Here is a 9,764-nt window from a genome sequence, read left to right as displayed (position 1 = left end):
TGGGAAAGGTTGCATGTTCTGAGTGTTAGAAAGGAACATCTATTTTGTGGTACTGACATTCACCTCCAACTTCTTTCCCCAGCGCCTGGGCTATGTTCCTAGACAGACCTCAGCAGCGGCTGCAGCTAATCCTTTTGCCTCCAGCACTCTTTATTCCAGTCCCAGAAAATGAGGAGCAACGCGCTGAATTTGCCAAAACTGTGCCAGAAAATGTCCAGCCATTTGTGATCTATGAAGAAACCACTGATGTGTGGATAAATGTAAGAGGCTCAGGGCTGGGAGGAGAGCACAGGCTGCCCCTTTCTCCCCCCACAGTTAACCACTTTACTATTGGCTGTGTGGCCAGTTTAGTCCATGCTCCAGCAGACTGCTCTGCTACTCAGTAGTGCCAGATTTGGTGTTAATTCAGGGGGGTTGATAAAGCCAAGAGAAAAACTTCCATGCGCTCAGCATTGGAAGAGGTGAGGATCCTGCCATCTCCTTGCAGTTGGAACTGTTCAGTTAATTCTTGCTAACATTCTTGGTGTCGCTTCAGACGCTGACACTTCTGGGTGTAAACACTGCCATTCTTTTGGGGGCATTTTATTACAAGGTTAAGTGATTTCTTGAAGCATGAGCGACCCTCATCCCTGGAATTTGTTGTACTTTTTTAGATAGGTGATGGACATAGGGGAGAGGGAGTAAACTTCAGCCTCTCAGATTAAGCATCTTGGTACTGAAGTCACAAAGGGGCCTGGAGTTGACACCGTGGCATTCCCCTATAAAGGGGACTGACACAGCTGAAACATCTAGCTTGAAGGCAAGACTGGGCTGGTTTCAGTGGTAGCCATGGAGACCCCAGAGCACATGGTCTTTTACATGGGCTCAGAGGTTTTGTTGTGGTAATAGAAAAGCATGGAATGGCTTTCTCCCACTACCTGCTCATCTGAGCTATTTCTCCCCCCTTTCCTTTCCTTTGAAAGCCCAGTAGTTTAGCACTGACATCCTTGGCTATGTCTCTGCTGTCTCAGTACAAATCACTCGTGGGTCTTTTGCTTTGTGTGACAGGTTCACGATATCTTCTATCCTTTCATCCAACCGGAGGGAGAGGAGGAAGAACTCTGCTTTATCCGAGCCAACGAATGCAAAACAGGTTTCTGTCACTTGTACAGAGTCACAGCAATCCTAAAGCAAGGCAGCTACGACTGGGTGCAGCCATATGTGCATAGTGAGGGTAAGAGCTGCACTTTGTCGGCGTTTCAGCTTTGAGAGCTCCCTCGCTGATGGAGGAGGCAGTGATTTATTCTCCTGTTATTTCTTCTAGATGACTTCAAATGTCCTATCAAAGAGGAGATTGCTCTGACTGGTGGGGAATGGGAGGTGTTGGCGAGGCACGGATCGAAGGTAGTGGTTATTTTTATGCTCCCTTGCAGTGTCAGAGCTCTGCATTGTCTGCCCACAGTCCTGGCCTACGCCCTCTGTTATGCCTAGGACCAACTAGAACTACTTAAGCTTCATTTTGTTTCTCTTTTTATTACTGCCTCTGCTTTTCCCAGAAGTGCTGTAGTCCAGTGCACGTTGAACTGATTGCCTTTTTAATCAGGCTTCATATTGCTCCTTAGGTAAATCCCATGAGTGAGTCAGGCCATAAAAAAGGAAACAAGTCTGAGATTCAAGAGCAACAAAGAACTATTTTGTGCAGAAGCTTGGGATTGCTGCCTTTGCCAAAGCGTTTTGAACCCCAATGAGTACTCGTGAATTGGAAATATGTCCTAGTGCTTCAAGTGAACTCTTGATCTCCAGCTGATCGCTCAGTAGAGCCTTTAGGAAGGTGGCAGCTAGAGAGTATGAAGCAATTTAGAATATGGAAAAAACTGTATCTGTTACTGGTTGTAAAATAGCCAGAAATGAATTTTTATTAATCTTGTAGAAACCTAGTTCCATTTTTGCTTCAGGAATTAACTCTGAGTCTGATCTTTAATGCTCCCAGGTGATTTCTGTCAAAATAAAGACCTTGTCTGTTCATTTCCAATTAATCTGGATTTTCACTTCTCGCTTTTTAAAAGGTCTACAGCTCCATGCATTTGGTTTCTGCTGCTTTTCCTCAATCTGCAATTAACCTGCTGTCCTTCCCCATGTGGATTCTCACTGTACATGCTGTTGATTTTGGCCACAGCTCTTCCCTGCATGTGTTATGGTTAAAATTGTGTTAGCAGCAATTATTTTGATGCATTTGTTGCTCCACAGGGCTCTGCCTGGTTTTCCTGGCCAATTGAGTTGGATTTTTTTTTTTTCCCTTTGCTGTCCACAGTGGTCCTCAAACTGTGGGTTAGCCAGAAATAGCATTTGGGCTTCAGCATTTGGAAACTGTAAGGTGGAAAACAGTTCCGTTACTGTTGCCGGATCAATGCAGTATTGAAAAGCTGTAGCCTCTATTCCTGGTTGGCCAGGTGGTTTTTAAAGCAGCTTTATCTGAACATTAAAAACATATTTTAATGTGGCTTGAAGTTTGGTACTGTTAGAGCTATTAGACTGATCCTTCCACAGATGGGAATGCATTATCATGATTGCTGGAAAAAAATACACGTGTACCCTTGTAATCCAGACATACTGTGGGATCACACCATATTTAAGCACAGAATCTTCCCAATTTCACTTCCGGGGAGCAGAGCTCAGCTTTTTGTGCTTGTTAGTAAGCAAATGCTTTGAGTCTCTTTAAAAAAACTGAGTGACTGCTTCTCGTTCCTTCCTTGGACTGTGTGCGGTTCTCCATAAGTGCTGCCTGTGTGTTCTCTAGCCCATCATATCAACAGGCGCTGTGTACGGTCCCTAATGCCACCAGCAGTCTGTCATGGTCTATTTGTGTTTTAAGCTGACTCTGCCTGGGGACAGACTGTTTGAACTGGCAGAGGAGCAGTAGTTGTCATCCTTCTGTCTCTGAGCCCTCTCTTCTCCACATAGATCTGGGTCAACGAGACTACGAAGCTGGTGTATTTCCAAGGCACAAAGGACACCCCCTTGGAGCACCACCTCTACGTCGTCAGCTATGAGTCTCCTGGAGAAATTGTGCGACTCACCACTCCAGGCTTCTCCCACAGCTGTTCGATGAGCCAGGTTGGTTGTTTCTTAGATAAAAGATGCCCTCATCTCCTCACTGACAGGGATCCTAACTAGGAATGGTAATGAATCATGACCAGTAATGAGTCCTGAGGGCTCCTTTGTCTTGGTTTCTTGAGATGTGGGACCCTCTTGTCTGAGAACTACATGGAGATTAGATGTGGGAAATGAAAGACCTTGCTAACTCTTCTCTTTCTCCCACCTGTAGAACTTTGACATGTTCATCAGCCACTACAGCAGCGTGAGCACTCCACCTTGTGTGCACGTCTACAAGCTCAGTGGCTCCGATGATGACCCGCTCCACAAGCAGCCCAAGTTTTGGGCTAGCATGATGGAGGCAGCCAGTAAGTCCCGTAGACCGTGTCACTGCTAGCTTGGCTCCGTTGTACTTGTCTACTAGCTGTGGCCAAAGGTGATGGAGAGCGAGGTGGCCCAAGTAACTTCACTTTAAGGGAAAATTAATTGTCTTATGTTGCGGGGGAGATGTCTCCAGTGGATAGCTCATCCAGGAAATAGTGTATGGGCTTTTAAAATGTTTTTGTTTCATGTTTTGAGGAGAAGGCAGTGCTCCAGGGTGCAGGGTTTGCATGACAGTGGGTTTAGATGTTTCTTTATTCACGATTTGTCTGCAGAGGGAGGGGGCAAGTATCTGGGATGCCATGGCCACTTCATTCTAGGGCTCTAGGCCTTTAAAGTTTTAGATACAGCTCACAGCAGCACCTGAAGCCCTCCTGCAAATGTTTTCTCTGTTTGACCCATCTCTGTTCCTAACCTTCCACATCTTGCTGTTGTGGGATAGAGTCCCTTGTCTGAGAATGCCCAGCTGATGATGTTTTCTTGTCTGATCCCTTCACTCTTCATCCAGCCTATTGCCCTGTGCAGGCTGTGTGTTTCCCAGAGAGAGGCTTCTCTGGGAGGCGTTGCAAAGGCTTGGTAGGGTTTGGTACTGAAAGAGGCCTGGCTAGGTCTAGGGTCAAGTCTGAACAGAATGAGCATGTTCAGGCCGGGTAGGAGGCAGAGCCTGCTGCCAGTTACTGTATTGCTAGTGTCTGAACTTCCTTCTGCAGGTTGTCCCCCAGATTACATCCCACCGGAGATCTTTCACTTCCGCACTCAGTCAGATGTTGAACTCTACGGAATGGTCTACAAGCCTCATGATGTCCAGCCTGGGAAGAAGCATCCCACAGTGCTCTTTGTGTATGGAGGCCCTCAGGTAATAACCCAGATTAACTGCTGGTGTCAGACAGGGGATAACTGCCAGGGGCAGAGCTCTGCGTTACTCGGTCACGCATCAAGACTTACACGTTGGTTAGCAGTGAGCCCTAGACCTCAGTTCTGACCTCTGCTTCAAACTTCTGGTGACTTTTTTTTTTTTCCAGCATTTAGTCTGATTTTCATGGCTCTGATAGCTTGATCAGTGGCTGCTTTCCAGCTCAGGATCCTACACAGTGGGAGAGACAGAGGAAGGTACTGGAAAGCAGCTGCTCAGCTCTGAAACTTTTCTTTCCTCCTCCTGCAGGTGCAGCTAGTGAATAACTCCTTCAAAGGAATCAAGTACTTGCGGCTAAACACGCTGGCATCCCTAGGCTATGCGGTGGTGGTGATTGATGGAAGGGGTTCATGCCAGCGAGGACTCAAATTTGAAGGGGCCCTGAAAAACCAAATGGTAACGTACTACTTTTGGTGATGAATCTCTGCTCATTTTCTCTTTCTAAGGCTGCCTGGCTGCACATTGCCTCTGTGAGTGTTGCTCTTGTCTTTTCTGTCTCAAGTTTCTAGATTCAGAAAGCCACTAACTTGAACTTCTCTGTTGCCTTTTAGGGTCAGGTGGAGATAGAGGACCAGGTGGAAGGTTTACATTATGTAGCAGAAAAATACGGGTTCGTCGACTTGAGTCGTGTAGCCATACATGGCTGGTCCTATGGGGGTTTTCTCTCCCTCATGGGTCTTATTTGTAAACCCAGTGTCTTCAAGGTAAGTCCGGACGTGGGGCTGTCATCTGGGCACACTTAGCGGTCTCAGCTTCTGTAGCTCTTGGCATCTGGAGGTGGCTTTTTTGCTTGATGTTTCTGATGGACAGATAAAAATGTCCTTCAGTCCTGCCTGTAGCTCCTGGCTGCAGTCCTGCATTCTGCTTACAGATTGTACCCATCTGAGGGTGCTGAGCACGGGCTGGGGACATTCCCCAGTCACTGCCAGTGGAGGCCTTAGTTTAGCATCCAGTGAGATAATTGATGCAGAATCACAGAATCTAGGTTGGAAAGACCTTGAGGTTTACCTAGTCCAACCATTAACTTCACATTGACAGACTTTGTTCTCAGCTACACCATATCCCTAAGCAGTCTGTCAAATGTGCTATTCCTAATCCCCTTCCCAACTCTCCAGTAGAGTTTCTGGGTCATTCCACAAGCCCCTCTTGAAAAGGGGAAGCTTTTAGTGCTGGTATGGCAGGAATTTACCCCATTGTGACCATAAGAGGAATAGCAGGAGGAGGAATCTGGGATTTATGTGGGTTTGCTGTAGAAAAATCCTTGTCTGAGTGACAGAGCAGTCCAGAGCCTGTTTTTCCTGCCTCTTCAGGAAAAAAGGGAACACTTGAACTCTTTAGCATGTGATAATTGAGGCTGTCTCCTGCCACCTATTTGTTTGACAGATTGCTATAGCAGGTGCTCCCGTCACAGTTTGGATGGCATATGACACCGGGTATACTGAGCGGTACATGGATATCCCAGAAAACAACCAGCAAGGTTATGAGGCTGGCTCTGTGGCATTACACGTCGAAAAGCTTCCCAACGAGTGAGTACCGCGGGCTTGGGCGATCTGCTGAAAACCTGCTCTGCTTGGTGCTGCCAGTTGCACCTCTGCTGAATCCCAAAAGGATGGATGGGTTCTGATCCCATCAGATTGTGAATTTGTGGGGCTGGTCGCTGCCTTCTGCAGCTCACTGGGGCATTGTACCCCCAGCCCCCTTTGCCACGGAGGGGTTGAGGACCGTGTCTGTGGCCTCACGCTATCCTGGCTGACTATCTGTTGCTCGGTTTTGGCTTGCTGACTGGCAGCAATTTGCTCAGACCCACTGCAGAGCTTTTTATATGATTTTTTTTTTTTTTTTTAATGTGCCTATCATCCCATCTCCAGGCCAAATCGTTTGCTGATCCTCCATGGCTTTTTGGATGAAAATGTGCACTTTTTTCACACCAACTTCCTGGTATCACAGCTAATCCGGGCTGGAAAACCTTACCAGCTGCAGGTAGGAGGAACAGGAGTGAAGTGGGAAGGTGCCTTGAATCTGGGAAGAGCAGAAGTTTTTTGCTGTGTGTTCTGGGCGTGGGAGGAGGTGAAGAAAGATGCTCCCACACCTTGTTGTGGTGTAGACAGTAAATGCCTCGTTTGACTCCAAGAGGTGGCCGGGAGGTGGCACTGTGGCTGTTTCACTGCTGGCAGATGTGGCCTGTATCTAAAAGCGTTTGCAAACAGGGCTCCTGCCCTCAGGCCTGGAACTTTCCTTCTGCTGTGTTCCTTTCCTGAACTGTTGCTGTCTTGCTTGGCTGGTGGCATCGGAGGTGACTGACTTGCCGAGCGGACTAGTGGCACATGCCAGCGTGTCGAGGGACGGGGGGGCTGATGTTCTAGACCTTCCCTGCCACCTCTTTGTCCTGATGGAGACTGGGTTGAGGGAAGGAGTTTGACACGAGGGAGGCTTGTCCGTGCTGAGTGAGCTGCTCCTGGCTAAGCACCCTCTGTCTCTGTTTCTGCACAGATCTACCCCAACGAGAGACACAGTATTCGGTGCCCTGAGTCAGGAGAGCACTATGAAATCACGCTGCTGCACTTTCTACAAGAATACCTCTGAGAGCACAAGCCTCTGCAAACTGGACACTGACAGCTCACCTTCCCCCTGCCGTGCCCTGCCACTACCACCTCCCTCACAGCCATCTCACCCAGAGCACAAATGGCTGAGTGCCCACCCCTGGGCTGGGTGTCCCCCCCCCCCGAACGAGGGGGGAGTGTGGAGGGCACCTTCCCTTTGGACAGTGCCACCTTCTTTCACTTTCCAAGCTGGAGGTCTGCCCCTGCTCGGCTGCTCGTCCTCTTCCTCTCCTCCGGCCTGGCTGTTAATGCTTTTTTTGCTGCTACTCCCTCTATCCTGGGAATCAATGGACAGTAGTCTGCCTCCCGAGGCTGAGGTTTGTGTCCATCTCTCTCTCCCGCATCCTTTTCCCCTTCCACTGCGCCTCTGCGGTTCCTGTACTCTTACCTGCAAGAACTCAGTGCCTGTGTTGGAAATGAAAGAGCCGAATCAGCAAGCTGCCTTAAGCCAGGAGTGGGAGGGAAGAGAGAACTACCTACTGTCAAGCCCCAGGGGTGCTGATCGCTGCTGCTGTGTCCTGGCCCTGCTGCAACAATGTGGAGCCCTGGGATGTGAAGAGAGCTCTACAGAAGCATGCAACACTAGTCTTTTTTTTTTTTTTACTATTATTTTTCAGTTTAATTTTGCAGAGCAGATGGAGGAAGTGGCTGGGGTCAGTAACAGTGTCCTCTGATACCTTTCTCTAATGGTCGCTCGCAAGCAGAGTTGTGCCAACAGGTAGCATGGCAGCTGAAGCAGCTGGCTACAACCAGAGATCATCTTTCCAGAGATCACAGCAGCATTTGGGTTTTTTGCAACACAAGATGGATGATATTTATGCAAATCCTCCCTCCCTCTGTTTTCTGTGCTGCCTCCTGATCCCACCTTCTCCTTCCCTGACACCCTGAGCTTTCAGATGTGCACTGAAATTGGCTGTGCTTCAGTTCTCTGCGGGTCAGTGACTGTTCCCCTTGCCCGTCTACTCAGCAAATGCTCTCTTCTGGTTTTTATTTACCTGGTCAACAGGAACTGCAGTTCTGGGGAGGGGGGATTGAGCAATCGCACCTCAGGGGAGCACATACCCCCCTCAAGCCAAGGGTTCTGCCAGGGGCAAAAAGGAGAAAAAAACAAAACAAAACCCACCCACACCCAAATGAACCACATTGACTTGCCCTGGAGTATTTTAAGTGCGTATTATGAAAAGAAAATATTTTTATGGATTCTTATTCTTTTATAATTATGAGTGTAAGATGTAGCGACTCATTAAAATATTGGAAAGAGAGATGCTGGCTGGTGTTTGTGCCTGCTTCTGGAGTGCAGGAGTGGGCTCGGGAGGAAATGGCAGCTGGCTGACGATAGCCAAAGCTGTGTCTGTGGTAAAAGCAAAGCGCTCTGTTCGCTTTCTGAGCCGAGCGCTGGAGAGAATATTAAATCCCTGATGGTCCTCGGGGGAAGCATGATCCAGGCAATTGAAGATGCAGGGTGGAGAGTTGGGAATCCTGGCCTGTGTTCTTGGCTCGGCCATTAAGGCGCTGCGTGACCTTGAGCCAGGCTGACATCTCGTGTTTGTGAGTCCCAGGCGGGGCGCGGGAGGCCCGTACCTCGCCCAGCGCCCCGACTCCCTCCCGTGACTTGGGGGGATGCAGCTGCTCCCGTCCAGGCGCTTCCAAGTGCTCGCAGCTCTGATCCCACGCTAGGACACACGGAGCTGCTTTTCGCAGGTGCTGGGCCTGCCTATGCTCGCCCTCTCTGGAGCTTAAAGCTTCCAAAACCTGGCCTTGCTGTTTTCCTCTATACCAGGCATTAATTAAACAGCTATTAAACACCCTGAGGATGCAAGCTGGAGGCTTCTGTTTTAAATGCAAAGCATCTTGCAGCTGGAGCCTTTTACTTTCTGAACATAGATGGGAGCCTATTTGTTGCCCCCCTCTTGTCCCCACACCCAAATAATCATCCTGACTATCGCAGTTGTGTTTTAGCTTCTACTACGCACCCCGCTGCGTAACCCCTGGTGCAGCTTTTGAGGTCGGAGGGGCGGAAGGGGACGTAATGGAGGAAATTGCACATCTCTGAAGTTTACTCGAGAGAAGCCTGCCAACAGAAAAGCTGCTCCCCTCTCTCCCTGACATCTTTAGAGCTGGTTTGGTGCTGGTGGATGGTAAGAAGCTTTATTTTGCAGAGTTTGTTTCTTTTCAGTCTTAATTTAAACTGCTTTTTCCTGTCCTGAAAGAGCAAGTGTTTCTTAAAATGTCTGCAACGCACTCTTAAAACGCTCTTGTCTAGAAGAGTTTACAAATCTGTCAGCTCCTTTGATCCCCCAAGCTTGCTTCTGAAGCTGTAGGATTATTTGACGCCATAAAAAGCGGTTGGATTTCTTCTTTTGGGGACTGAGAATCCTGAGAGGCATTAACCAGGAAATCACCTACCGCAATCCTGAGCTTTTCAATATGTAACAGGCTCTGTTGGGGATAGAAACACAAATTATGTGGGAGGCCTCCACCCAGCTGTCCTGCGGGAAAGGTGATGGGAGTGTGAAGCGTGGTGCAGCTGGGTTCGTGGTGTCTCTTTCGGAGAGAGGATTTGCAGCTGTAGCCTGAAGTTGAGTTAATTTCCTGAGTGAGTGGTAACGGCCGGAGGAAGCGGCGGGTGCTGGGGAAACCAGGCAAAAATGCCTCTTCCTCAAGAATTGGGACTAAGCATGAGAGAGGCTTGGGAGGCATTTCTCCCACGAAAACCCAACGTGTGGGGCTTTATTTTTAGGTGGAGGATGTGAAGGGAGAACAGATGTTCTTGAAGACTCTTTTTTTTTTTTTTTTTA

General features: G+C 48.6%; 2 protein-coding genes across 3 annotated transcripts in view; both read left to right on the top strand.

Moving 5' to 3' along the window:
- DPP9 (dipeptidyl peptidase 9) overlaps positions 1 to 8,226 on the top strand; it is a 20,107-nt gene extending 11,881 nt beyond the window's left edge. For both annotated transcript variants that reach the window (XM_026865059.1, XM_026865058.1), the window contains 11 exons: positions 83 to 260; positions 1,048 to 1,213; positions 1,304 to 1,383; positions 2,941 to 3,093; positions 3,305 to 3,440; positions 4,164 to 4,309; positions 4,616 to 4,762; positions 4,918 to 5,070; positions 5,750 to 5,892; positions 6,235 to 6,346; positions 6,857 to 8,226. In XM_026865059.1, the coding sequence (XP_026720860.1) occupies positions 83 to 260; positions 1,048 to 1,213; positions 1,304 to 1,383; positions 2,941 to 3,093; positions 3,305 to 3,440; positions 4,164 to 4,309; positions 4,616 to 4,762; positions 4,918 to 5,070; positions 5,750 to 5,892; positions 6,235 to 6,346; positions 6,857 to 6,949 (1,507 nt within the window). In that variant the 3' untranslated portion in view covers positions 6,950 to 8,226. The remainder of the gene's footprint in view (positions 1 to 82; positions 261 to 1,047; positions 1,214 to 1,303; positions 1,384 to 2,940; positions 3,094 to 3,304; positions 3,441 to 4,163; positions 4,310 to 4,615; positions 4,763 to 4,917; positions 5,071 to 5,749; positions 5,893 to 6,234; positions 6,347 to 6,856) is intronic.
- Positions 8,227 to 9,006: 780 nt separating this feature from the next.
- LOC113489368 (cathepsin L1-like) overlaps positions 9,007 to 9,764 on the top strand; it is a 4,670-nt gene continuing 3,912 nt past the window's right edge. Inside the window, exon 1 of the mRNA XM_026865007.1 lies at positions 9,007 to 9,104. Coding sequence (XP_026720808.1) covers positions 9,102 to 9,104 — 3 coding nt within the window. The 5' untranslated portion in view covers positions 9,007 to 9,101. The remainder of the gene's footprint in view (positions 9,105 to 9,764) is intronic.

This window comes from Athene cunicularia, assembly GCF_003259725.1.
Source record: "Athene cunicularia isolate RWA chromosome 28 unlocalized genomic scaffold, athCun1 chr28_part1, whole genome shotgun sequence".
In the NCBI taxonomy this organism is placed as follows: domain Eukaryota; kingdom Metazoa; phylum Chordata; class Aves; order Strigiformes; family Strigidae; genus Athene; species Athene cunicularia.
Note: the sequence above shows the minus strand (reverse complement) of the source record. Positions and strands in the feature narration are given on the sequence as shown.